General features: G+C 54.2%; 2 protein-coding genes across 3 annotated transcripts; both read right to left on the bottom strand.

The window, feature by feature from the left end:
* Nucleotides 1–12: 12 nt before the first annotated feature.
* On the bottom strand, nucleotides 13–26912 carry SLC22A13 (solute carrier family 22 member 13). 2 transcript variants are annotated; one of them, XR_006741155.1, is made up of 11 exons: nucleotides 26473–26912; nucleotides 23795–23898; nucleotides 23294–23448; nucleotides 22908–23076; nucleotides 22573–22693; nucleotides 22391–22485; nucleotides 21982–22196; nucleotides 21721–21829; nucleotides 20710–20925; nucleotides 19672–20469; nucleotides 13–777 (listed from the first exon to the last, which is right to left on the bottom strand). XR_006741155.1 is itself a non-coding variant. In XM_036431881.2 (10 exons), exons 1-10 carry the CDS (start codon nucleotides 26848–26850, stop codon nucleotides 20376–20378), a joined length of 1656 nt encoding a protein of 551 aa, XP_036287774.1. In that variant the 5' UTR covers nucleotides 26851–26912; the 3' UTR covers nucleotides 17707–20375. The 2 variants fall into 2 exon arrangements, 1 of the variants encoding a protein (XP_036287774.1); XM_036431881.2 differs by lacking the exon at nucleotides 13–777 and having other exon boundaries at nucleotides 17707–20469.
* On the bottom strand, nucleotides 5030–17137 carry LOC118715765 (solute carrier family 22 member 14). Its single transcript, XM_045579420.1, has 11 exons — nucleotides 16393–17137; nucleotides 13546–14055; nucleotides 12771–12874; nucleotides 12418–12572; nucleotides 11934–12102; nucleotides 10985–11105; nucleotides 10622–10719; nucleotides 10130–10344; nucleotides 7592–7700; nucleotides 6777–6980; nucleotides 5030–5413 (listed from the first exon to the last, which is right to left on the bottom strand). The coding sequence occupies exons 1-11, from the start codon at nucleotides 16501–16503 to the stop codon at nucleotides 5209–5211; spliced, it is 2001 nt and encodes a 666-aa protein (XP_045435376.1). The 5' UTR covers nucleotides 16504–17137; the 3' UTR covers nucleotides 5030–5208.

The raw sequence follows: 26912 nt of genomic DNA, 5'->3' as shown, positions 1-26912 counted from the left end.
GTGGGTTTGGACTTGGTGGGGACGGTGTCAAAGTAGAGGAGGTGGTGGGGGCAGTGCGGGTCCCTTAGCCTTGGACAGTGACACAGGAAACACAAGATGCACAGCTCAGGGGTCAATCTCAGGGGTCTCTCTGAGGAGGGCGGGCACTGAGCCTGGGGGCCAGGGGGCTCCTCCTGGGCAGAAGCCAAGGAAACCGGGGTGCTAACCCCTCCCTGACAGATGAGCGGGTGAGTGGGCAGTGAGTGAGGCACTGTCCAGGGTGGCTGAGTCAGGGCCACGTGTGAGGACTCAGTCCAGCCCAGGGCCTGGCAGTGTCCGGAGGGTGGAGGGTGGCCCTCCTTTCCTATCTCTGTGGGTCCTGGGGGCAGACCGTGAAGCCCTCTGCCTTTCACACCAGCCAGGGCCGCCTAGATGAGTCCTTGTCGATTTGTGTGAAGGGACCTATAAAATCATTTGAAAACAGGAAGCCCGAGGCCCAGCGTAGGAGGGCCCCTGCACCCAAGCCTGAGATGGGACCCCTGCACTAGCCTCCACAAAGCTGGCCAGAGCATGCGTAGTGGGCCCACTGCTAGCGCGGCCCCAAATCTGGGCTGTTCTGGGCTCACCAACCGAGGGAGAACAGCCCAGCCCAGGCCGCCCACGGCTCCTTGGGGTCGAGTCCACGTCAGGCTGCATGTCTTCCCTGGGTTCTCAGCTGCTGATCTCACACCAGCAAGCGCCCACAGACGAGCATCTTCCCATGGACCAGAGGAAGCCAGGGGGCACGCTGTGATACCCCTAGAGAAGAACACCTTTTACCCCGGGGCCCACAATCCCTTAAGAAACGAGTCTTCGAAGAGCTGTCTAGAGGCAATAGGTGAGTTTTGCATGTTGCTTATGTCCGGAGAGGGCCCACGTAAGACTCTTGCAGGAACGGTCACTGTGCCCGGAAGGGATGCAAGGCTCCGTCCGCATCTCAGAGGTGGGCGCAAACGCTGTGGCCAGGCCGGTGATGGCGAAAAGCAGCAGCTGGATCAGGATGCTGGCTTTGCAGGCAATCCTGTGGTACAGAGGGGACATGGCATAGGTCTTGTGGGAAACTCTGAGGGGGGGAGAAAGGGAGACCCAGCATTGCCCTGGTCTCTGTTTGTGTGGACACACGATCCCACCCTGAAGTCCTTGTGCTGGTGCCTAAAGTTCGCTAGTGAAGGGGTGGGCTAGGAAAGGGATGGGCTAGGAAAGGGGTGAGTAGGGAAGGGATTAGCTAGGGAAGGGGTGAGTGAGGTAGGAAAGGGACAGGAAGGGAAAGGATGGGCTAGGGAAGGGGTTAGCAGGGAAGGGATCGGTAGGGAAGGGATGGGTAGAGAAGGGGTGAGTAGGGAAGGAATGGGTTAGGGAAGGGGTGGGCTAGGGAAGGGGTGGGCTCATCGGGGTTCTTACCAGTTGCAGAGGGGCCCAAAGATGAGCGCACCAGTAAGGAGCCCGGCCATGTACACTGACTGTGAGGTCTCCTTCAGGTGCTTCTGATCACAAACCAAGTTGAACTGAGGCAGACATAGGCAGACATGAGTCCAGGGGCAGCTGGGGACAAGTGCTTTATCATCTTGGCCGCCCACAACCAAGGTACGTGCCCCTGACTGGAATTGAACCTGGGGCCCTTCTCACTGCAGACCGATGCTCTATCTATCCACTGAGCCAAACCGGCTCCAGCTTGACCCCACATTTTATTGTGCAGGCTCCCTGTGAGTGGCACTTGGGTGGACATCAGACTTCTATATAGTTTTCTAAATGAACAGTTTTAAGAGAGAAAAGTTGCCCCAAGCGGTTTGGCTCAATGGATAGAGCGTCAGCCTGCTGACTGAAGGGTCCTAGGTTCGATTCTGGCCAAGGGCATGTACCTTGGTTGCGGGCACATCCCTAGTAGGTGTGAAGAAGGCAGCTGATCAATGTTTCTCTCTCATCAATGTTTCTATCCCTCTGTCTCCCTCTCCCTTACTCTCGGTAAAAAAAAAAATAAATAAAATAAGTTAAAAAATTCACAGATATAAAAAGAGAGAGAAAAAAGTTACCCCAAGCTAGTATGGCTCAATGGTTGAGTGTCAACCCATGAACCAAGAGGTTGTGGGTTTGATTCCCAGTCAGGGCACATGCCCAGGTTGTGTGCTTGATCTCACAGAGACGGAGAACACAGAGAGGGTGGGGGACAGCTGATCTATGATGTTTCTCTCTATCCTTTTCCTTTCCTCTCTCTAAATTCAATAAAAACATTTTTTTTTTTAAAAAGAGAAAAGTTAGCCCAAACTGGTTTGGCTCGTGGATAGAGTGTTGGCTTGCAGACTGAATGGTCCCAGGTTTGTTCCGGTCAAGGGCATGTACCTTGGTTGCAGGCACATCCCCTGTAGGGGGTGTGCAAGAGGCAGCTGATCCATGTTTCTCTCTCATAGATGTTTCTAACTCTTTATCCCTCTCTCTTCCTCTCTGTAAAAAAATCAATTAAATATATTAAGTAAATAAATAAATAAAAAAGAGAAAAGTGAGAAGTATATTGGTAGCTTTAATTCCTATCCCTTACACTTCTAAGACAAAGATAAAAATCACTAAACAAAAATAATCAGAAATTAGGAAATGAAGTAGGCAAATCAATTATAATTTAGGCTAATTTATTATACATATCTGTCTGACATTTTATAAAAGATTTCATCTTGGAATATGCTAGAAATGAGTAAATCTTCTTTCCATTCTATCTTCGCTGTTATGTGTTGAAAAGATAGAGGTTTGAACTAAAGCCCCAGGGCCAACATCACAGTTGTTTCTCCATGTTGGAGGGTGAGTCCTGTCCAGTTAAATACATAACTCATGCAACTGAGGTTAAGATTTTTTAAAGCTGAGTTTGTTTTCAACCTGAAGAAAAGTTTGATGTTTAAGCAAAACAGATTCCAAAGAATTCTGTCGGTGGCAGGAAGGGGGGGCGGGGGGCGGTTATTTTTACCAAGTGTGTGTACTTCTGCTATGATTGTGTTTATACTCACCTCAGAAGCTAATTTGATTTTAGGAAAATGAAATATGGTGGTGGATATCTTCCATTTTTCTGTTTTTATTTATTGTTATTACTTTCATTGATCTCAGAGACAGGGAGGGAGGGAGGAGATACAGAGAGAGAGAGAAACATAGATGTGAGAGAAACATTGAGCAGGCAGTTGCCTCTGAGTGGAGATTGGAGATCAAACCCACAACTTGGGCATGTGGCCTGTTCAGGAATTGAACCCACTACCTTCTGGTATATGATATGGTGCTCCACTCAACTGAGCCATACCAGCCAGGGCCATTTTTCTGGTTTTATAGCACTCCTCCCTTGGCGCCTGTCTTCCCCCCAGTACATGAGCGTTTGAGGCAGATAATTAAATCCAGTAGCCCTGTATACACAAAAGAAAGTTCTGGAAAGTTATTAACAACTATCTGTGGAAGGGATTTAGAAATTGGTGGTTAGAAGGTGACTTCTTCATTTTAATCAAATCTGTATTGATGAACTTTTAACTTTTGTACTAAAAGAAAAAGAAAACCAGCCAACCAAGCAGTAATAATGGGGAGATCTCAAGGTGCTTAGGACTTTTAAACCGGCCTCTTAAGTAATCAGGGGTCAAAGAGGAAATCAAAATACAAGACACTATATAGGAAGCACAGGGTGAAAACATCTTTTCCAACATCTTTGGGGTGTACTCAGAGGTAAGTGCACATTCTTAAATGTTTTTCTTAAGAGACTGAAAAGAAATTCTTTTTAATTTACTCTAAAGAGAGAGAGGAAGGGAGAGAGAAAGAAGCACCCATTTGTTGTTCCACTTATTTTCGTATTCCTTGATTGCATCTTGTACATTTCCTGACAAGAGATCCAACCCATAACATTGGTGTACGGGGATGACATTCTAACCAACTGAGCTACCTGGCCAAAGCCTATAGGATACTTTATCGACAAGTGAAACTTCATACAATTTTGACATTTCACTTTCAGTATTCGCCAACAAACCAGTGTGATTTGAATGATGTGTGAGACCAATAAAAGGAAGGTTCTAGGCTAGTACTATATAGTAGAAATAGAACGTGGACCACAAATGCAAGTCACGTGGGTAGTTTTAAATTTTCTGTCAGTCCCATTTCAAAATGCTTAAAAAACAACAACACCCAGATGCAATCAATGATAATATCTTATTAATTCAATATATCCTAAAGGTTATCATTCTTACATACTAGAGGCCCGGTGCACGAAATTTGTACATGGGTAGGATCCCTAGGCCTGGCCAGCACTCAGGGCTGATCATCTCCCCCGCTTCCCAGCCTCCCAGCCTCCCTGCCTCCCCACCTTCCTGCCTCCTCCTCCCCTTGTTCCCTCAGTGTCCTACCATGCCTCCAGTTGCCCACCATGTTCTGTGCTGCCCCCTGGTGGTCATGAACATCATGGCAAGTGATTGAACTCCCAGTCTCCCAAACTCCCAAAGGGACACCTTGCATATTAGCCTTTTATATATATATGCAATATAAAAAATTTCTTGTTTTGTTTTTGTACTGTTGCTAAAGTCCCGTGTTTACTCTATTCATAGCATATCACAATTCCAACTCTTGACCTTTCAAGCCCCCAGTGGCTGTATCTGACTAGGGGCTTTTATATGGGACAGCGTGGGAGGGAGAGTAAGGGAGGGAGGGAGGGAAAGTTCAATGTGATAGTGCAGATGGGAGTTATTGTTCCTTCACCTCCCAGCCCTGTCTTGAAAGGTGCACCTGGTGGGACCAAAATGTGTCCTTGGCCTGCACTAGAGTGGGAAGCACACTCACACTAGCAGAGGCCTGGGCTAGAGGACGTGGCAAGGTGGAGGTGCAGTCTTGCCCTGGCCCACCCTGGCCCTCACAGACACGGCCCACCCCACACCCCATCCAGGGAGCTCCTTGCCGTCCCCAAGGAGCATCTAAAGACAGTAAGGGCTCTTGATGAGCCTTTCCGACCCACCATCCATTGGGCCAGGGTCTCCAGGTTCTCCAAAGCCAATGGGGCCGAGCCATCTCAAGTCTAACACGATACCTTTATTAGAATTAATCACACCTTAGCTCCCCGCAGAGGAGCTATTTTTTGGATCTCCAGGGCTAACCTCAGAGTAGGGCTGACCCTGCCCCCGAAGCTGAACTTGGCCCAGAATTTGCAGCTTGAAATTCCCGGCCCCATCCTCAGCCGGTCAACTTCATTCATGATCGTCCGAGGGCCTGGCCTTCTTCCTGGTTGTTTGTGGATGCTTCTTTGCTACTCACAGGTGAGCTGAATAAGTCTGGTTCCGGTTCCATCATGGCATTGAGAAGGGTGTTCCTTATCACTTCCTGGTTCACTTCACTATATAATTTGCTCTCAGCCAACAAGATCTCTTTGCTCAGCTTCTTGTTAGAGCGCCTAGAGCTGAAAGAAAGCAGCAACTCTGGGGCGGCGCCCCCTCCCCATGCCCAGCGCTGTCTTCCAGGGAGGTGGGGCTCTCCCACACCTGCAGGCCTTGAGCCTGCGCTGGACCCTCACCTCTAGCTTTTGGCATCGGGCCGCTTCCGTCTCCTGACGCTAGCCAGACCCTTCCATCTCCTGCACCTTTGGGGGTCCTACCCACCATCTTCACCCTGTTGCCAAGCTTGATGTGGGTTTACGCCTCCCACAAACCCTGTGAGAGAGGAAGGCTGGGCTGCCTGTGCCTCAGTTTCCTCATCTGTAAAATGGGGGATAGTGACAGGACCTTCTGTGCATGTAGTAGTGGTTAGGATAAAGTGTGAAAAGGCATGTAGAGGACAGGACCCGACACGTAATACATGGTCCATGCCTATTAGCTCTTGTTATTACTATGTTATCAGTGAATGCTGCCAACGAAGAAACTCAAGGTACATGAAGAATCTCAGAGGTATTAGGTGCACATCTAGGAAGGGGTAGCAGAGACAGCAATTCAGGCCTTCCGGCTCCAAAGTCTGTGTTCTTAACTACTGTGCTGTGGCTCTGCTGCACTACACTCCCCTGTTTACAATGGGGCAAACTCCTATTCATCCTGCAAAGCCCAACTCACGTGTCACTTCCTCGTTGAGCCCACCCCAACTAACCTAACTCCCCAGAGAAATACTCCTCTCTCTGGGGGCTCCTGTAGTCTGACACCCCTCTGTCAGAGCCCATTAGTAATAACTGTGTGCATATCTGTCTCCCCCTGAACTATAGCTTGCTCTGACCACTGACAGCCCAACCCTGGTGGTGCCAATGAGAGTCTGAGGAGAATGGTGGGGAGGAAGGCAGGAGAAGGAGAGAGGCGGTGACCCTTGTAGTAGGAGCAGAGGGCCTTCACTGTTGCTCAGGTCCCCTAGGGCTCAGGAAGAGAGGGACGCACTCTGTTGGCCCAAATCCCGGAAACGGTGGTTCTGCCAAGCACAGGTCTTTTCCTGCGGGCACTGAGGAGAGCAGCGTGCCCACGGAAGGGGACCGGGTAGAGCCTAGTTCTTAAACAGGGTCCTGAGCTGCTGAGGCCAAGAGAGCTGATGTCAGCCAGTGACCTTTGCCCAGGCAGGCTTCCAGGAGGTAGAGAGAGGGGAGCGCCTGGCCCAGGCTGGACAGGAGGGCAGAGGCTGGGCCGGGGAGAGTTGGGCGGCAGCGGCAGGGCAGCTGGAAGAAGGCTATGGACACGATGGCTCTTCCCTCATAGGCCCTTTGGGCAAAGGGGCAGGCATGGACAGCACCTGACGTACTTTCAGGGCTTGAGAAGCAGGCCCTGTGCTGAGAAGAGCCCTCACACACCTACCGTTTGTATATGGAGAAGTGCTCCAGGATATCGACATGGGGCAGATTCTGTGTCTCCGGAAGCATGTAGAAGAGGGACAGGGACAAGATGGTTGAGACGTAGCCGATATAGTTGCTAATATAGGGGGGACTCCAGGTCATTAGAGCCAGGGACACTATGATTCCAGATGCCCAGGCCAGAGTCACCAGCCCCAGACCCGTTGCCCTGGAAGGAAAGATCAGAGCTTGTCTACTGGGCCTTGGAGGCCCAAAGGCTGGAAGCAGCAGCTCCTCTAAATCTCTCCCCGTACCCATCTCCGCAACCCCACAGTCTCTACCCTGTCCTCACACACAGTGCAACCTCCGGGAACTTAGCTCTCCATTGACCAAAGAAGGCAGTGGTTTCTCTGGGCCTACTTACTGGGGTAAGGAGGGGTGAAGCCAGCCCCACGCAGCACCCAGCAGGTGTGCGGAGCGAGTGTGGGCAGGAGGGCACTGGGCCATCAGCAAGCTCTCCCAGAACTGAAGGGCCTGACACTCAGAGGGGCCCAGATGGTCAGTGCAAGGCAGACACCGGGGCAGACCGCCTGGGGCTGGCGCTGGTTCTGCCATGGCTCTGTCTGACCTGGGGCCAGTGCCTTTCCCTCTCAGATTCTGTTGTCTTAGGTTAAGGATGGTGTTTGGGAGCAGTCTTGGTGAGGGCTACATGGAAGAATCCACGTAAGCTTCTCAACACACTGTCTGCCTCGGGGTGCATACCTGAGCTGAGCCACTGCTGTCCATCTTGTGGTTGTCCTGCCTTCTCAACCCCAGGGCCTGCTCCCACCCGCCTCCTACCTGAGGACGGTAGGCAGGATCTCGGCGCTGTAGGCGAAGAACATGCTGATGGAGGTGGAAAGGCTGAGTTGTCCCACCAGGATCAACAGCAACAACGTGGTTTTCAAGTCTGTAGCCAGACAATGTAACCACCTGAGTTTGGGGCCATTTTCCCCTCAGGCCAGCTTAGGGGAGGCCTGCCCATCAGCTTTCCCTGAATCCCTCTCAGAAGGCATCTCAACAGTCCATCCCCACGCCCTGGTCAGCAGACTCAGGCATTTGGTCAGAGGAGGGATGGTGTGCCCAGGCCCAGCCAGCAGGGGGAGAGTTGTCAGTAGGACAGGAGGTCCCTAGAGGGCCACCATCTACTTGGCTGGACTTGGCCCCTCACATCTGTGCCTCCAGGCGGTCTCCTGTCTTCCCCATCCTTCCCCAGAGGCACCCCATCCATAGGTGCATCTTTGGAGGGAGAAAGAAACCAGGAAATGCCATGCCTCAGGCAGGTGAAGACAATAGGAGCTGAGGGCTCATAGCCCCTCCTCCTGCTGTCAGCCTCTGCTGGATCCTGGTCCTGCTGGCCCCACTCCCCACTCTGAACCCAGCTTTTCTTGGCCCTGGGATGAGAGCAGACATGGCTAGTGGAAATTCTAGTCCTACTTTCTCTCACTCACTGGAGAGTTTTAAACATTTCTGCTTGACTCATTATAGATTCATTTAAAAACAAACAAACAAACAAACAAACAAAGGAACAAAACAATGCCCTAACCGGTTTGGCTCAGTGGATAGAGCCTCGGTCTGCACACTCCAGGGTCCCAGGTTCAATTACGATCAAGGGCACATCCTCAGGATGGAGGCAGCTCATTGATGTTTCTCGCTCATCAATGTTTCTAATTATCTCTCCCTCTCCCTTCCTCTCAGTAAAAAAGCAATAAAATATATATTTTTTAAAACTAAAAAAGAAAAAAGACAAACACCAAACACCAAGCAATAGAAATTGAAAAATGAATTTTTCTCACCATTTGGTTTTAGCAGCTGCACACTACCAACATCTCTGAGGAGAAAGGTCCTACCCAGCCAAGTGTCTCCCAATCCCAATCCCCAGAGAAAGAGAGGGAGCCCCCTTGAGGCAGACCCTGGACACAGTCCAGGCCCTAGTCCTGGCCCCAGCAGCTGAGTGGTCCATGTGGGCAGCAGTGCTGATTGGGTGAGAACAGACATCTTCATGTGCACATCCTCAGCCCTGGGAGGGGACCTGGGGTGCGGAGGGGGGTACTCCTTCACCCTAGGGCTCTTTGACATTTTGAAAATATTGCCAGCTCCCCAAGTCCCCAGCTTTCCTTCTTTTGTTCTGAGCCCCTGGGACACCGGGTGCTGTGCCCCTGGGTTGCGGGTTCTGCTTTTCTGTAAAGTCTACAGTTAACTGGCATTTTCCAATCAGAGGCTAAGATGAGAGCAGACCTTGGGTAGCAGTGGAAAGATTATTTTGCTGCATCGGTACACATTTTCCCGCACTGTTTGTTGGTTAATCCATACCTGAGGATATTTTTTCATTGATTCTTAGAGAGAGTGGAAGGGAAGGAAAGACACACAGTGAAAGAAATACCGATGTGAGAGAGACACATCGATTGGTTGCCTCCCATACATGCCCTCACTGGGGCCAGGGATCGAGCCTGCAACCAAGGTATGTGCACCCTTAACCAGAACTGAACCCTTCTTCAGCCTGAGGACTGACACTCTGTCCACAAGCCCAACTGGCCAGAGCTGTTCACATATTCTTTTAAGGTTTCTTTTAAACATTTTTTAAAATATGTTTTATTGATTGTTTACAGAGAGGAAGAGAGAGGGATAGAGAGTTAGAAACATCATTGAGAGACAGTCATTGATCCACTACCTCTTGCACGCCCCCTACTGTGGATGTGTCCACAACCAAGGTACATGCCCTTGACTGGAATCCAACCCCGGACCTTTCAGTCCACAGGCTGATGCTCTATCCACTGAACCAAACCAGTTTTGGCGTTTTCAACATTTTTTAAAAATAGAATTTGACAGAGAGCGAGAGGCGGGGGGGAGAGAGAGAAAGAGAGAGTGAGACAGAAACATTAATGTGAGAACAAAACATCCATCAGCTGCCTCCTGCACACCCCCTATGGGGGATCGAGCACACAACCCAGGCATGTTGACTGATCAGGAATTGAACCAGCAACCTTTCCGTGCACTGAGGCAGCTGTGCACACCCAGGGCTGATTTTGCTCACATTTAACTACCCGATCTAATGTGGATTGGAATCAGATGGAAGAAGGCTGTCCATACTCCTGGCCACCCCGGGATGATTCCTCCAGATGGCTCCCTCTCTCCCAGGCCTCTGGGAGCCATGGGTGCCTGGTCTTGGGGACCCCACCACCCAGGGAGGGCAGTGCTCCCTGGTACCGGGGCCCCTGCAGAGAAGGTGGGTTGTGGGTGTAGAAGACTGACTCCCAGGGTGTCTTGTTGGAGAGACAGGGCAGGAGGAACGAGGGAGGGATTTGGCAGAAGGCATGGGGAGCAGGAGGGGTGCTGTACCTGAGGGGATGAAAGGGATAAGCAAGTTCATGAAGCTGCCTTGGAAGAGAGCCCCTGCCATAGACCACTTCCTCCCAAAATGCTCGAACAAAAAGATGCCACACAGCCGGGCGGGCATCCCCATCATGCCAGGAATTATCTCGATCAGCTGTTGCTTCACACCAAAAGCTTCCATCTTCAAGGTCAGCGTAGAATAGCTGTGACCAACAGTAAACCTAAAATGAGACCAGAAGATAACTACTCAGAGAGAACAAGAGACACACACACACAGATACCCTCATGCAGATGTGGCAAAGTGAAGACGGAAGCGATGAGGGTAGGAGTGGGCAGGGGGGGATGGAAGGGAGAAATAAACACAGATCTGGAATCTACGGGCCACGCGCAGTCCTTAGGCCTTGCTCCCTTGCAGCCAGGCCATGCCCCATTCCTTCACCAGAGGTCCTGGCATGCACTTCTGTTTGCAGTCCTTGCGGGCCAGCCTTGAGGACTCACCACACAATAACCATCACCAAGGTCACCTTGCGCAGTTGACTGTTGCTATAGAAGTCCAGGATTGAGGCATTAGCCACCTTCTTTCCAGGCACCTGTAGCTACAGGACAAGCAGGACCAGCCAGAGGCAGAGTGGAGATTCCAGCTTGCTTCCACCCCTACAAGTCCCACAAGGTCCGTCCACCTGCCCCCATAGTGCCAGCCTGGTCTCTGGTCTTCCCGATGACATTTGATTTTGCTGTCATCCCTTCAAACAGTGGGCTGGAGATACCCTCTGGGCCAAGGTCCCACCTGAAAGGATGAGGCGGGCAAAGGCCCGTCCACAACCCCCAGCCCTGCCCTACTCTGGGCCTGAGGCCTCTTACCTTATCCAACAGAGGTAAAGGAATGGTCCTCTTGTTCCTTTCAGCGGCAGAGAGCAGTTCCTGCTTGGCTTCCTCCACCTTCCCCTTCACCAACAGCCACCGAGGGGACTCTGGGAGAATCCTGCAGACACACCCTCCTTCACCCATCACTCCCAGATGCCCCAGACACCCATGTGGGCCTTATCCCTGCCTCAGGGGTGGCCATCCTGTTCCAGCATGAGGTCTGAGGTCATCTGAATGACCTCATCATTCAGGATGCCTGAATGACTTCAAGGCATCCATCAACCTCAGGAAGTCCTCTGTCCCTCCTTGGAAGTCATTCCTTCCCTGTCTAAGCCACACACTGGTCCCACAGCTGCTTGGTGTCAGCCTGGCCATTACTGCCCCTGCCCGGCAGTGTCTTTCCCCTCAGCCACCTTGAAGAGCTCAACTACGTTCTATCTCAAGGGTCATCCTCGCCAGCCCAGGCACACGGAGGGCACTGTCTTCTATGCCCACACCCTCTATTAGAGCCCATTCACATAGCTGGGATTTCAGCCAACACTGAACGAGTTGTGCCCTGAAGTAGCTCCATTTTTCGGGCCGTCCTCATTCCTCAACTCCCTGTCGCTCCAGGGAAGTCAATGCAAGGTCATTAAAACCAACTTTACTAGACTTCTTTGGTGTGTTTGTTTGCCTTCAACCTGACCATTCCTTGTCTTTGAATTTTGCCTTTTGACACATTGCCTTTTGGTTTTCTGAACAGCTCTCTGACAGCCCTTTGAGGGTCTCTTCTGAGGGGGGTTCATGCTGGGGCTCCAGAGGCTCTGCCCCTGGCTCTCTCTCATCTCATCCCCACATCCTCCCAGGGAACAATCCATTCACTCCATCCCTTCAAGGATCCTTCCCAACCCGCAATCTCCAGTCCCTCAGACCCAGCCCCACGCATGCCCCGTGCCCCTTGGCTTACCAGATAAAGGAGACGAGGAATAACACAGGGGCTGTGCCAAACACAAACACCAACCGCCAGTGGGGAAAAGTGTAGCCAAGTCCACTCAGGAACATGAGCCCCAGAGAATAAAAGCTCTGGCTCAGGATGATGGAGTGGGCCCGATGCTCGCCCACTACCCACTCAACAGCTGTGCAGAGGCCAAGAGAACAAAATCTTGGTCAGCTCAGGGTCCCTGGGGCTGCTCCTACAGCCAGTCTTCTGAGATTCCCAGCCCTACTTGGGACAGTTCAGACTGGGCACACATTCCCTGCACCTCCAGGCAGCCTGAGGCGGAGCTATTTCCTCCACACCATGAGCCATTGGATGGCAACTCTGTCCTGCATGCTCATAGCCCCCCCCCCCCAAACCCCGCATGCACTCCCCCTGTCCCCCAGCTTCCCTAAACCCGCCATCCTGGTGTACACTCCCTCCATGCACCCCACCGCATGCAACCTGGCCTCACTTAGAGCCATGCTGCTGATGGCGTGGCCCACCAGGGAGTGGGATAACCCAAAGCGGAAAAACAGATATTGGTTAATGCTGGTGACGAAGCTTGTCCCAAAGCCAAAGATGATTATGCCCAAGTTCGACAGCAGTATGCAGGGGTAGCGGCCAAGCCTGTGGGCATCAAAGGAAGGCTGTGCCAAGCGCATGGACCTCCATGTTTGGACCCGGCCCAACACTCAGGCCAGGTCCTGAGCCATCCACAGACCTCCCCACCCTCGCCTCCCTCAGCTTGAGACTGCTCAGCTCTGCATGCCCATGAGGAGGAGGAAGGGGCAGCCCCGGGGCCAGAAGAAACTCTGGGAGACTCACTTGTCACCTATGAAGCCAAAGATGAGTGCCCCTGTCAGGAGGCCTGTCATGAACATGGACTGCGCGGCTTCCGGGGAAAAGTCCTCACCACACACCAGATCAAACTGGGGATTACACACAGGCATTGGCACAGGCCTCCACCCAGGGTCAGCGGTCTGGTGCCCCAGACAGAGCCTCCTCCCAGGGTGGGTGGTTAAACAGAAGGGGCCTGGGACAGGGACAGGCAGCAGGCCTCAGCTCTGTCACCCCTGCCTTCCATCCTGCATCTGGCAGACTCTGGGAGGCAGGCCTGAAGGGAGGGACCAGGGGCTGAGCCACGCTATGGGCAACATGGAGAGGTCCCTGTGTAAAGGCCAACATCACTAAAGACCCTTTCCCAAATACAGATGCTGGGCTCCAGCCCAGAGGTTCAGATTGGCAGGTCTGTGCCTAGAAGGGCCCGGATTGCATCTTAGATTCCTTTTTTTCTTCAGTTCCCAATCTTCTGTGAGTTCAGAGGGCAGAGCCACAACTACAGAAGCAGCTCCTTGAAGAAATGGCAAACCCTGCCATCTGCCCTCTGCCCCTACCCCCAAATCCACTCTAGCTCTCTGGCTAAGACGGGCGAGGCTAGGGCTGGGCAGCAAGAATCATAAGTTCCTGCCCTGGCCCTTCCTCTGCTGGGTGACCTTGGTCTAACTGCTAATCATCCCTGAGCCTCAGTTTCTCCACTTGTTTGGGAGGGGGAGGGCACATCTCCCAGCCCATGCTACAGGCAACCCAGGACAAGCCGCACCTCATTGATTATTGATCGAGTCTTGCTCTCAGGGTAGACAAACCCCTGGCTGCACGGCTGTGTGTAGTTGAGGCCAAACTTGATGATGGAATCCAGATCCCAGGTCACAGGTAGGAACATGCGGCATGTCATGAAGCTGCCATTTTTGTACCGGGGCAGGGTCAGGTTCAGCTGCTCAGCCATTGACAGGTTAGGGCCCACGTCCAGGATCCAGCTGGTATTGCAATAGGCCTTCTGTTCTCCAGACACAAAGAGGTCAGCATACATGAATACAACCGCAAGTATATTGGGGATGAAGGTTAGGGCTACCAGCCTTCGCTGGAATGGGCCAAACTTCCCCAACGCTTCCATGATATTAGCAAGCTTGTCCTGCTGGTTGGCTTCCATGATCCTCAACTTGCGTAACAACTCCGCAGACTTGGGACTGGAGTGTTCTGCCTCCTCACGCCGTTGTAAGTTCCTGTAAGAAGCCTGGTTTTGGAGCTCCATTGGCTTTTCTTTACCAGCCATCTGTTCAGAGAAAGGATGCTGCTCTGTGTCTACCACCCAGAGCTTGAGGGCTGGCGTGGAGCCACTGACTAGAAATTGGCTTCTCTGTCTTGGAACAATTTGGATTTCAATCTTGATGTTCTCCGTAGCTCCTGCCTTTGCTTCTGAAGTTTCTTAGCTAATTTGTCCCCCATTGGCCCACCCATTCCTGTCTCTTTAATGTTTTACACCAGTGGTTCTCAGCCTTTCCAATGCTGCATTGTGGTGACCCTCAACCATAACATTATTTTCGTTGCTTCTTGATTACATTATGAATCGCAGGTGGAGAGTCATAGGCGACCCACAGATGAGAACTGCTAGTAGGGTCGCCTAAGACCATCGGAAAACACAGATATTTACATTACCATCCATTGACAGTAGCAAGATCACAGTAATGAAGTAGCAACAAAAATAATGTCATGGTTGGGGGTCACCACATGAGGAAATGTATTAAAGGGTCGTGGCCTTAGGAAGGCTGAGAACCACTGTTATAGATGATGCCCTGCTAAGTGCTAAGTTCTCCAACAATTTCCCGGCTTCTGAAACTTACCTTACACACCCACAAAGGCACTACCAGTCTTGCAAAAGTAGAGTTCTCCAGGGAAATCTGTTTCAAAACAAAAACAAACAAAATAACACCACCACCAAAACATCCCCAAATCTGGATCAGGAGAGGCCAGGAACTAAGGCCACAGAGATGGGGCTGATGCAGTGAGGCACCAAAATAGTAGGATTAGTCCAGTCAGCGTGGCTTATTGGTTGAGAGTCAACCACTATGAACCAAGTGGTCATGGTTTGATTCCCAGTTGGGGCACATGCTCAGGTTGTAAATTCGAGGAGTGCAAGAGGCATCCGATGAATGATTCTTTCTCATCGTTGATGTTTCTCTCTCCCTCCCCCTTCCTCTCTGGAATAAGCAAAAACATATTTTTAAAAATATGTGTGCCCCAACAGGTTTGGCTCAGTAGATAGCACCTTGGTTTCAGGCATATCCCCAATGGGGGGGGGGGGGGGTATGCAGAAGGCAGCTGATGTTTTTTTCTCTCTCATCAATGTTTCTAACTCTCTCTCCCTCTTCCTTCCTCTCTGTAAAAACATCAATAATATATATTTCAAAAATAAAAAATAAATTTTAAAAAAAGGACTATGTGATATGTGCAAAGATACCCATTAGGGTGGCTAACACTTTAAAAAACAAAAACAAAACAGAAAACAAGTGTTGTTGAGGAAGTGGAGAAATTGGGACCCTCCCAAAGTGCTGCTGGGAATGTGAAAGTGCAGCCAAGGAATGCAGGCAGCTGGAGCAGCTGGAAAAGGCAGGAGAAGGAATATGCCCCTGAAGCCTCAGGAAGGAACGCAGTCCTGCTGCCTGACATCTTGACTGGAGCCCAGCGAGGCCCATTCTGGACTTCCGACTTCCAGAGCTGCGATGTAATAAATGCATGTTGTCTTCAGCCACTAAATTTGTGGTCATTTGTTACAGCAGCCTTAGGAGTCTCATATGGTGCATATACATGTAAGGTTGGAGGGGGGCGGAAGTGGATGGAGGAGACTTCCCAGGGGGGGGGACTTGGCTCTGCCCAGAGACCTGGCTTTCAGGAGCCAGCTGCCCCCGCCTTGCCCTCGGGGTTCCCTTCAGTGTCCCCGCAGCATCACCTAAATGCCCGCAGGGCTCTGACAGTCAGCAAGGCCCTGGAGCACTCGCCCCTCTGCTGACTCCACAGCTGCCCTGCCAGGTGGACAGGCTCCAGGTAATTGGTTCTCAAGGTACAAAAGAAGAACGTGAGCCCTGGCCAGTGTTCTCAGTGGTTAGCGTAACAGCCCAAACACTGAAGGGTCTCAGGTTTGATTTCCGGTTTTTGGTTTGATCCCTAGCCCCATTCAGGGTGCATGCGGAAAGCAACCAATCTATGTGTCTCTCACACATCAATGTTCTATCTCTCCTACCCCCCCACCTCTTTCCTTCCCTCCCATTCTCTCTCTCTAAAAAAAAAAAAAAAAAAAAAAAGGAAGGAATATCCTTGGGTGAGGAGTAACAACAGAAAAGGAGGAAACTGAGACCTGGAAAAGAAACTACAGCCAGGAGCCATGCTCCATCTGAGGCAGGAAATGCCAGATGCCACACTGAAGCCACACTGCCTGTGAGGGCAGCCTGCTGCCCCCACACACTCCCACAGTCCATGGTCCTGGCAGCTCCTGTCCACACCTGTGCTGACAATACGGCCCCACACTTGCCACGTGTCATCAAAACCGCCACCCTCCGCATCAGCCCTGTCCCTCCTCATGGAGACAGAACCACACCCCAAAGCCAGGACGCACCTCAGCATCCTCCAGGCCTAGCCAGGCTGTAGGCAGCAGAACCTTTGGGTTCCAATGGTGGCCAGGAAGTAGTGTCACAATGGGGCAGGGAGTGCCCGGGTGGGGTGGCATGGGAGGAGCAGCATTCTACTCCAGGGGCCTCACTGGGCCACGGACCCCAGGGGGAGGCTGTGGCAAGGCAGGTGGGAAAGTCTCCCCGTGAGCCAGCTCCAAGCCTTTGTGCAGACTGTTCCCGGCTCCTGGAGCACCTGCCCTCCCCTTAAAGGTCCCACCTCCTCTGTGGGAAGTTCTTCTGTCTGTCCAGGCCCAACTCACAGGTCCTCAGTCCCCAGGTCTAAGGTGGGGGTGGGAGGAGGGGTAGAGGCGGGACAGGCTCCCCCTCTGGCTGCTCCCAGATCTATAGGGGGCAGCGGTGAGCACTGAGCCGCAGGCCTGGCCCCCTAGCAGCTCTGTGCAGGGCAGTTCTTCCACTGCCACAGGAGGGAGGGGAGGCAGCACAGGTGGGAGACTGGGTGGTGAGAAGCCTGGGAGCTGCCTTAGGATGGCTGCTCCTTTTCTGAGAGGAGGAGAGGCTGTGAGGAGGCAGAATGAAGGCATGCAGATGGGAGGTTAGAAGAAGCCAGTGGGGAGCTCAGCCCGTGTGGCTCAGTGGTTGAGCATCGACCTATGAACCAGGAGATCATGGTTCGATTCTGGGTGAGGGCACATGCCCAGGTTGCAGGCTCAATCCCCAGTAGGGGCTGTGCAGGAGGCAGCTGATCAATGTTTCTCATCATTGATGTTTCCATCTCTCCCTTTCCTTTCCTTTCCTCTCTAAAATCAATAAAAACATATAAAAATCCTATATAATAAAAGCCCAATATGCAAATCAAACAAACCTGCAGAACAGCAGGTGAAATGACTGGTCTCTATGACATAAACTGACCACTATGGGGCAGATGCTCACTGTAGAAGCTGCCCCCAGCTCGTAGGCCCCAGGCTCTCCAAGGCAAGTGCCAGTGGGGCACCCAATTGCCCTGCTGGTTGCCCTGCAGAAGGAGGCAACAGGCAGCAGAGGCAGGGCAATCAGGGTGCAGGGCCAGCTGGAGTGATCTCCCCCCGCCCCACTTGATCGCCCTGCAGGTCATTCCACATGTTGGCCCTGATCGCTTGCCAGGCCTAGGGAACCTGCCAATGCACGAATTTCATGCATCAGGCCTCTAGAGAGAGAGAGATGTGTGTGTATGTGTGTGTGTGTGTATACATATATAATTATATATATATATATATATATACATATATATATATATATATATATATGTGTGTGTGTGTGTGTGTGTGTGTGTGTGTGTGTAATAGAAGTGTAATGATGAACATAATTTGAGGAATAAGGATAAATCGATGAATAAGAATAGACCCAGAGACAAAATGTAGGAGAGAGGGTGTTAGAGAGCTAACAAAGGACTTGTGTGCATGCATATTAGCATAATCAATGGACACAAACACTGGGGTGGTGGGGGCGTGCCCGGGGTGGGAATGGCTGGGGGGAAAGGTAGAACATGTAAAACTTTAGAGAATAAAAAAGTATATGTATAATATCCTGATTTGACTGGATGGCCTTCAGGACGTTCTTTCGAACGACCTTCCAAACGTAGCTGGGCTGCGAGGGAAGCCTGGCTCCAGGTGCCGGAGGGAAACCAGGGGAAGGAAGGCCTACTCCTGCATGGATTTCGTGCATCAGGCCTCCAGTGAGTGTGTGTGTGTGTGAGAGAGAGACAGAGAGAGAAAAGAGCCACTGGTGAGAGTTGGAAAACAAGCTGACTAGAAAAAGCTGGTGGGAAAGCTGGGCACAGTGAAAGGCCCAGTTGAGGCTGATGACTGCTTGTTCACCAAAAAGACTTGGCGGGCACGTGACCCTCATCAGCAGTGCCCAGCAGCCTGGGGTGCAGGGACAGAAGAGGCAGATGTTTGGGCTCTTTTGCTGCTGTGGTTTTGCAAATTGGGGCACAACTAAAGGGCAAAAGGGAAAAAGTACAGGATGTTGGCAACAGAAAGAAATGGTGTCTCTCTACAGAAACAAAAAGGATGGCTGACATCCTCACATCTGAGGACAGAGTGGGGAGGCAGAACAAGGTCTACAGGCCACAGGGCCCAGTGGATGGTGTTATAGACAGTGTGTCCTCCCCCCTCTCTCCCATTTCTATGGTGAAGCCCTAAACCCCAGTGATAGGTAAAGATGGGCCTTGGGGAGGGAATTTGGGTTGGATGAGGTCATGAAGGGGGCCTTCCTGCTGAGCGTAGTGGCTTTCTAGGAAAGAGGGAGATCCTCACCCTCCATCCACACATAGGGGACAGACAGAGCACCATGAGAAGGTGGCTGCCTGCAAGCCAAGAAGAGGGCCCTTGCCAGAACCTGAACCTGCTGACGCCCTGACCTTGGACTTCCAGCCTCCAGAACTATGAGGAAATAAGTTACTGTTGAAAGCCACCCATCTATGGCACTGGGCGAATGTAAGGCCAGATCAGTGGGTTGGACTTGGTGGGGACGGTGTCAAAGTAGAGGAGGTGGCAGGGGAAGTGCGGGTGCCCTTAGCCTTGGACAGTGACACAGGAAACACAAGATGCACAGCTCAGGGGTCAATCTCAGGGGTCTCTCTGAGGAGGGTGGGCACTGAGCCTGGGAGCCAGAGGGCTCCTTCTGGGCAGAAGCCAAGGAAACTGGGGCGCTAACCCCTCCCTGACAGATGAGCGGGTGAGTGGGCAGTGAGTGAGGCACCATCCAGGGTGGCTGAGTCAGGGCCACGTGTGAGGACTCAGTCCAGCCCAGGGCCTGGCAGTGTCCGGAGGGTGGAGGGTGGCCCTCCTTTCCTATCTCTGTGGGTCCTGGGGGCAGACTGTGAAGCCCTCTGCCTTTCACACCAGCCAGGGCTGCCTAGATGAGTCCTTGTCGATTTGTGTGAAGGGACCTATAAAATCATTTGAAAACAGGAAGCCCGAGGCCTAGCGTAGGAGGGCTCCTGCACCAAGCCTGAGATGGGACCCCTGCACTAGCCTCCACAAAGCTGGCCAGAGCATGCATAGTGGGCCCACTGCTAGCGCGGCCCCAAATCTGGGCTGTTCTGGGCTCACCAACCGAGGGAGAACAACCCAGCCCAGGCCGCCCACGGCTCCTTGGGGTCGAGTCCACGTCAGGCTGCATGTCTTCCCTGGGTTCTCAGCTGCTGATCTCACACCAGCAAGCGCCCACAGACGAGCATCTTCCCATGGACCAGAGGAAGCCACGGGAAGAACACCTTTCACCCCGGGGCCCACAACCCCTAAAGAAACGAGTCTTCGAAGAGCTGTCTAGAGGCTATAGGTGAGTTTTGCATGTTGCTTGTGTCCGGAGAGGGCCCACGTAAGACTCTTCCAGGAACGGTTGCTGTGCCCGGAAAGGATGCAAGGGTCTGCATCGTGGAGCTGAGAACTGCCTTCTGCTTTGCGTCGGCCTGTCCCGGCTCCTCTCAGGTTTTTATTTCTCACCGTGGCAGTTTCAGCCTGGATGGCAGGCTGTGCCAAGAAGGACCGCTCAGTGTCCCCAAGGAAGGCTTTGGCTTGGGACTGATTCCATGAAGGTACCAAGCAGGAAGCGAACAGAACAGCCTGTCACTCCACAGCTGAGACCTGTGAGTGACAACCACCCAGGCTTGCTGGACGCCTCCATGCTGGCTTTACAAAGAGGAAAACTGGCCCAGCACCTACCACCTCTAGGCGCCTTAGAGATGGAGGGGGTCCGGCGAGCTATACCCTCCACAAGACTATCGGAGGACAAGTCACAACTAAGACCCTGGCCCAGAAGAGGGTGTTGGGGGTGGGGCGCAAGGGCTAAGAAAGGTGATGGAAGGAGAGAGGCCCTAGGAGTGGGTGTGGCAGTGGGAGCTGGTGCTGGAGTCGGGTCCTGGTGTGTTGTCTCCATCAGCAAAGCCAGTCTTGCTCGCAGGCCCCGCAGTGTCCAAGGAATGGGATCAGAAGGATGTGCTGCTCACAGAGGCCTCCCCTGGGCCGGGAGTCCTTCCTGAGGCCCCCGTTCCATTTTCTGCGGGCGCTGACTTCTTAGTCCTAGAGGGAGCAAAAGGCCATCGCTGGCTAACCCGGAAGTGGCTCCATAGCAGTGTTCCTCCTCAACCCTCCCCTGAATAGGGGGATCTAACCCCAAGGCCAGTCAGTTGTAGTTCCTAAAACCCCGTCATTGGTCTGTAAGTGACCGCGGACGGATGGTGAGGCAGAGGCGTGGGCTTTAGAGACAGGGCGCTGATGGGAAGCTGGGGTCTCGGGCTGCAGAGAAAGCAGGCTGCTCACCGCGGTGCGGGGTCCCGGTCCAGGTCCTGGATGGTGTCCTTCATGGCCTGGCCTCGTGTCTCGGGCAGCAGCGCGCAGAGTAAGCCTGCCCCAATGGGGAGGCTGCCGTAGATGACCATCGGGAGGGCCTCGTGGTAGTCACCCAGCAGCATCACCAGGGGCGTGAGGATGCCCGCGATCCTTGAGAAGATGGCCACCAGCCCCATGCCCGTCTGCCTGCGGGGAGGCCAGTGCCAGCTGGGGACCCGGCCTCAACGCCAGGCTGCAGTGCCAGCTCGGCACACTTCCTTGGGAGAGCCCAGACCCCCGAGTGGCCCCCACCAGGCTGCAGGGCCTCCAGGCTCATCCAGCCCTACCGTCTTTGGCCTCCTGAGAGTCCAAGGCTGCTGCCACCTCCAGGCCTCTCTGCCAGCGCTCCTGCCTGTCTATCCAGTTTCAGGGTGAAAGCTGCCCCTCCTGAGTACCCCTCCCATCATCTGACAGTTCCTTCTTCGGAACCATTCATTCTTTTTTGTTTTGTTTTGTGGGTTTTTTTTTTATTAAATATTTTATTGATTTTTTACAGAGAGGAAGGGAGAGGGACAGAGAGCTAGAAACATCAATGAGAGAGAAACATCCATCAGTTGCCTCCTGCACACCCCCCACTGGGGATGTGCCTGTAACCAAGGTACATGCCCTTGACCGGAATCGAACCTGGGACCCGTCAGTCCTCAGGCCGACCCTTCATCCACTGAGCCAAACCCATTTCGGTGGAGCCATTCATTTTTAGATGTAACCCATGGCGCAGCCTTGATGTGGCCGGAGCGTGGCTTCCTTCTCTCCCTGTCCTCCACCAGCCCTGGACAACTTGGGTCTGGACTATATTTATAGATACCCTGACTCCCACCCAGCACGGCTGCCCAGAGCCACCCCAAAAGCCATTTGTGGATGGCGGCGAGGGCAGAGGAGGGATGGCCGACATCAGGGTCTCGGGAGCAGAGGAGGGAGGGGAAGGGTGCCAGCAGCCCTTACCTGATGATGGTGGGGAAGAGCTCAGCAGAGTAGACGTAGGAGATGGTGAATCCAGCCGCCGTGGCAAACTTCCCCACGATGGCCAGCCCGGTGCCCACGACGGGCAGGTCTGGTGAAGGAGGCTGGTCAGCCAGACGGAGGGCAGCCAGCCCATCCCCTGGGCCCTGCTCCCCGCCGCATCCACCCGCACACTCAACCCCGGGGAAGCCCTCGTTCCGGAAAGAGAAGCCATGGGCCTCCGGGGAGAGCCAGGCCAGGCACCTGAGGGGACGAAGATGATGCTGATACACATGAGGCCTCCCAGAACCAGCGTCCCCATCTGGCTCCACCTGCGGCCGAACCACTGCATCATGAAGATGCTGGAGTAGCGGGCAGGCACCTCCACGGCTCCGAAGATCAGCTGCGTCAGGTAGATGTCCAGGCCAAAGTCCCCCACTTGGAGGCTCAGGCCAAAGTACCCCAGGCTGTCCACGAACCTACAAAGCACCCGAGGATCCCTGTCACCATCACACTCAGAGCGGGGGCCTGACTGGGCCGGAAGTCCCGCGGCAGAGCGGCACGGTCAGGGGGAGGCCCGGTCATTCCCGCACAGCCCACCCCCGCCAGAGAGCCCCTGTCCCGCATCCCCGGGACAGACGCCGGGGAGGGGCAGGGGTCCCAGCGCCCTCACCAGACGCAGAAGAGAATCAGGGTCACCTTCCGGAGCTGGGGGTGTCTGAACAGGTCCAGCGCATTCCCCGAGGGGCCTGCCTTCTCGGGGGCCAGCTGGGAGGAAGATTGCCGCGTGAGGGCCAGCCGGATGGCCTGGGGGGTCAGATCAGGGGCAGGAGCGGCCCTGCCCTGAGTACCTACCTGGCTCAGCAGCTCCGGGGAGAGTGTCCGCCCATTGACGGCGGCCGCCTTCTGGATGGCTCGTTTGGCCTCCTCGACCCTCCCCCGGGCCAGGAGCCAGCGGGCAGATTCCGGCAGAGCCCTGCAGGTCAGGAACAGGTGTGAGTGGGGGGCACGAAGTCCTAGAGCTCCCCCAGCACCCCAGAGCCTCCCTGGCCGTTCCAGTGTAGACAGAACCCCATATCCCGGGCAGAACCCCCCCCCCCCCCCGCCCCAGATGTGTCTCTGAGTGTCCCATGGGAGGAACGTGAGAGCACGCTGACCTAGCGTGCTTGCTCGGGGACGCGCCTCCTCACCAGAAGTAGAAGAAGAGCAGCAAGACGGGCGCGGCGCCGGCGATCTGAAAGAGCCGCCAGTTGCGGACGCCGTAGGCGAGCCCCGCCAGGGCCATCTGGCCCACGGAGAAGCTGCACTGGGCCAGGACCACGGCCTGGGTCCTCCGCGAGGGCCCCACCCACTCTGCAACTGTGAACGGAGACGCTGAGGCCGGGCCGGGCGCTGCCCTCCCGTCCCCATCGCCCCAGCGGCCACCCTGTCCGGGAGGGGCCTCAGTCCCAGCCCGGGAAGCACAGGGGTGACCCCTGTAGGGCTGGTCCCTGGCAAGGCCCCCAGAGGCAGTCTGGGAATGAGGCCAGTCCCCAGGGCCTCCCGCTGTGGCTAAGGCTGCAGGCCGGATGCTCACGCAGGGTGACGTTGGTCAAGGCATAGCCAGAGACGGCAGTAGCCACCGCAAAGCGCATGACCATGTAGAGCTCAAAGGTGGGCACAAACGCTGTGGCCAGGCCGATGATGGCGAAGAGCAGCAGCTGGATCAGGATGCTGGCTTTGCGGCCAATCCTACAGTATAGAGGGGACAGGGCACAGGTCAGGGGGAGGGGGGAGATCTCTGAGGGGAGGGGAGACCCAGCCCTGCCCTGGACTCTGTGTGTGTGTGTGGACACACAGTCCCACCCTGAGGTCCTTGTGCTGATGTCTAAAGCTCACTAGGGAAGGGATGGGTAGGGAAGGGATGAGTAGGGAAGGGATGGGTAGGGAAGGGGTGGGTAGGGAAGGGGTGGGTAGGGAAGGGGTGGGTAGGGAAGGGGTGGGTAGGGAAGGGGTGGGTAGGGAAGGGATGGGATAGGGAAGGGGTGGATAGGGAAGGGGTGGGCTAGGGAAGGGGTGGGCTCATCGGGGTTCTTACCAGTCGCAGAGGGGCCCAAAGATGAGCGCACCAATGAGGAGCCCGGCCATGTACACTGACTGTGAGGTCTCCTTCAGGTGCTTCTGATCACAAACCAAGTTGAACTGAGGCAGACACAGGCAGATATGAGTCCAGGGGCAGCTGGGGACAAGTGCTTTATCATCTGGGCCGCCCACTACGGATGGCTCACTGCAGTTGCCCTCGGTTCCCAAACTGTGTGTCAGGGTACCCCAGGGAACCTGAGTATAGCATGATATTTAAACTAGGGAAGGAAAATACAATAATACTTAACATCTGTCTGATATCACATAAACTACTAGCTCAGGATGGTTGTTTCACCATGAGATCACGCTACTTTCCTTTCAGTGGCGTCGCATCTATGGGAAGTTGTGCTTTTGGCCATTGCTGTGAGAAAAAGCAAGCCCCACGAGAAAATCTACGTGGCTCCGCACATGAGGGTGCTGGTGTTCAAGGATTGAGGCGGTGTGCCATTCCCAATAGGCCCAGGCATCCTGTTGGTAAGTCATTGTGTTTCTTTAAGAATGAAATAAAAATGTGCCCTTTTAACTTGTGTCTGATTTTTTAAAAACAGTTATTAAATTGTTAGAACATAAATGCTTAAGTTGTTTGCAGGGTTATGTATTTCTTGGCACCTATAGGTGCCCAGAGAAATTACCAACACACTAAGTAAGGATGCAGAGTCTGGGGGCCTCTGACAGAAGCACTGATTGCTGCTCCCCGACAAAGGGGGCCTCTTCCTCCCTGCCAGGAACCCCCTGTGACCCACCCGGGCCTCCAAGTCCTCACATCCAGAAGCAACCCCCCCACCCCCGCCAGAAGCTGTCCTCATTCACAGGCAGTCAGAATACTAAGGGGGAGGAGGTTAGGATGGAGGAGGAGAGCCAGCACATGCACACATGGTGGAGGAGGTGGGGGCAGTGCACCCGGAGACACACAGAGAACCTGACAGACAGACAGACAGACAGTCTGGAAACCCCCAGGAATAACATGCGTGTCCGTGGAATTCTGAACACATGTCTACTGAATGTGCCCACTCAGGAAGTCCATGTGACCACCCCTCACACACACACACACACACACACACACACACCCCGATCTGTGGGCCCCTCGGGGAGTTCTGTGCTCCCCGCACACAGTCTGACTCCGCACACATATGTCCTCTCAGCTTCACCTTCTTGGTGCCTGGGGCCCAGCTCACACAGCAGCTCCTTCAGAAGCTGCCCATCCCTCCTCAGGAGGAAGCAGCTTCCAGCCTCTGAGCCCAGCCACCCTTTCTCCCCGAGCAAGGAGCCCAGGTCTCCCCCTGAGCGCCAGGGGCAATCGCAGAAGGGGCAGGGTGCCTCCCGGTCTGACTGCTCCCCGCGGTTCATACGCAGGGACCTTGGGTTGAATGAAACTCCAGGACAGTCCTGCACCGGCTGTGAACAATGGCAAGCGGTGGCTTGAAGCCACTGGATGTTGGCCTGCGTTCAGGACGGTGCTGTCTGGCCGCCTGGCGGAGCTCATGAGCACGTGGAGAGGAGGCACACCCACAGCATCTGGGGCGGTGAAGGCCGGAACCTGGGGTGGGTGATGCTGGGGACGGGGGAGGCCAGTGAGGGGTGGGCTGGGCTAGCTGGGGAGTGCATGGGCTGCCTCCCCCCTGTGAGGGGGATGAGGCCAGGCAAAGACCAAAAAACACATCCTCAGGCGCCAGGGTTCTGGGGCAGGGTTCGGTGAGAGTTTGGGTAAAACACTGTTCTCTGAGAGCTTTAAGAAAGAAATATTTCTTACCCATTGGGGAAAAATAAATGGTTAATCTCTGGATTCCAGATTGTGTCCTCCCCGACGGCTCAGGTTTGCCACCATGAAGGTGAGAGCTGCGCTGATCATCTCATGGCTGCCCCCTCCCCGCCCCCGTCCGCCCCCCATCCCACTGCAGGGCACTTTCGGCAGGAGCCGCGTGGGTCCTAGGCCCAAGGCCAGTCCAGATGCCATCCTCCCCCAACTCTGAGACCCATCCCGCCATCTAGGAAGATATGCCGCCGTGGGCCAAGATGCTTCCCAAGGGCCTTCTTAATCAGAGGCAGCCGGAGGGGGGATCTTTAATTGCTCTCTGACTGGGTCCCTCCGGGAGAATGGACTGAGCAAGAACAACTGATCTGTACTCAACAGGACACGCCCTAGAGTCAGGGGCGTCCTCCGGCATCCCAGAGGTCCGCAGGAGGAGTTCGGAGAGAGAAACTAAAAGGTGGGAGGCCAAGGTAAGTGAGCAGGAAGGCAGATGAGCGCACAGGAAAGAGCAGCACTGGGAAACGCGGGAAGATGGGTACGCAGGGGCACACGCAGGCGCAGACTGAGAACAAGGGAGGGAAAGGGATACAGACAGAAAAACAGGAGGGGAGGGGAAGAAAGGCAGGCGATTGGGCAGACAGGCAGGACGGACAAAAGAACAGGCAAAAATGGACAGACAGATGGACGGGCAAAGAGACCAGACAGGAAATGGATGGAGAGGTAGCCGGGCCTAGCGGCAGAGGACAGAGAGAAAAACAGGGTAATTGGCAAAAAGTCTTTGTTAATCATTCAGGCAGAGGGGCAAGACAAAGGCAGCGACACCGGTGACTGAGGGCAAAGCATAAGGCCAAGGAAGTGGACAGGCAGCCCCAAAGGCAGCCTACCTCATTCTTCAGGGACAGGGGCCTGTTCTCAGGATACTCCCAGCCCGCCTCACAAGGCTGTGTCTCGTTGGAGCGGTGGCTGAGGATGTCCTCCAGGCTGGCGCCGTCGGGGGGCGGCCGGAACATGCGGCAGGGCTCGGGGTTGCCCGCGGCATCCAGGGGCACGCTCAGGTTCAGCCGCTCGGCAGCACTCAGGTTGAAGGTGAGGTTCTTGACCCAGGGCACCGAGCAGTGGTGGGGCTCCTCCAGGGTGATGAAGATCTGGCCAAAAAAATAGAAGGCGGACAGGAAGTTGGGGACAGTCAGCAGCAGCAGCAGCTGCACCTGAAAGCGACCGAAGCCGCCGATTTCAGCCAAGACCTCGGAAAACTGGGCCATGTCTATTGGCCAGCACGTCCGTCCTCAGCCCGAGGCCTGCAGAGAGCTCTGCACCTTGGCCC

This window comes from Pipistrellus kuhlii, unplaced genomic scaffold, assembly GCF_014108245.1.
Source record: "Pipistrellus kuhlii isolate mPipKuh1 unplaced genomic scaffold, mPipKuh1.p scaffold_m20_p_11, whole genome shotgun sequence".
Classification (NCBI taxonomy): Eukaryota; Metazoa; Chordata; class Mammalia; order Chiroptera; family Vespertilionidae; genus Pipistrellus; species Pipistrellus kuhlii.
The sequence above is the reverse complement of the archived record's forward strand: the minus strand, read 5'-3'. Positions and strand labels throughout refer to the sequence as shown.

What these genes read in the sequence shown, in the direction of transcription:
- LOC118715765 (XM_045579420.1), bottom strand. Translation starts at nt 16,503, where the DNA reads ATGCCACCCCACCCGGGCACTCCCTGCCCCATTGTGACACTACTTCCT. An exon ending in TAGGCCTGGAGGATGCTGAG is followed by an intron (nt 14,056 to 16,392) that starts GTGCGTCCTGGC and finishes TTCTCTGAACAG; the next exon opens with ATGGCTGGTAAAGAAAAGCC. An exon ending in CTTTACCTCTGTTGGATAAG is followed by an intron (nt 10,720 to 10,984) that starts GTAAGAGGCCTC and finishes CTTGTCCTGTAG; the next exon opens with CTACAGGTGCCTGGAAAGAA.
- SLC22A13 (XM_036431881.2), bottom strand. Translation starts at nt 26,850, where the DNA reads ATGGCCCAGTTTTCCGAGGTCTTGGCTGAAATCGGCGGCTTCGGTCGC. An exon ending in CTGCTCTTCTTCTACTTCTG is followed by an intron (nt 22,694 to 22,907) that starts GTGAGGAGGCGC and finishes CCTGACCTGCAG; the next exon opens with GGCTCTGCCGGAATCTGCCC. An exon ending in CATCATCTTCGTCCCCTCAG is followed by an intron (nt 21,830 to 21,981) that starts GTGCCTGGCCTG and finishes CTCCTTCACCAG; the next exon opens with ACCTGCCCGTCGTGGGCACC.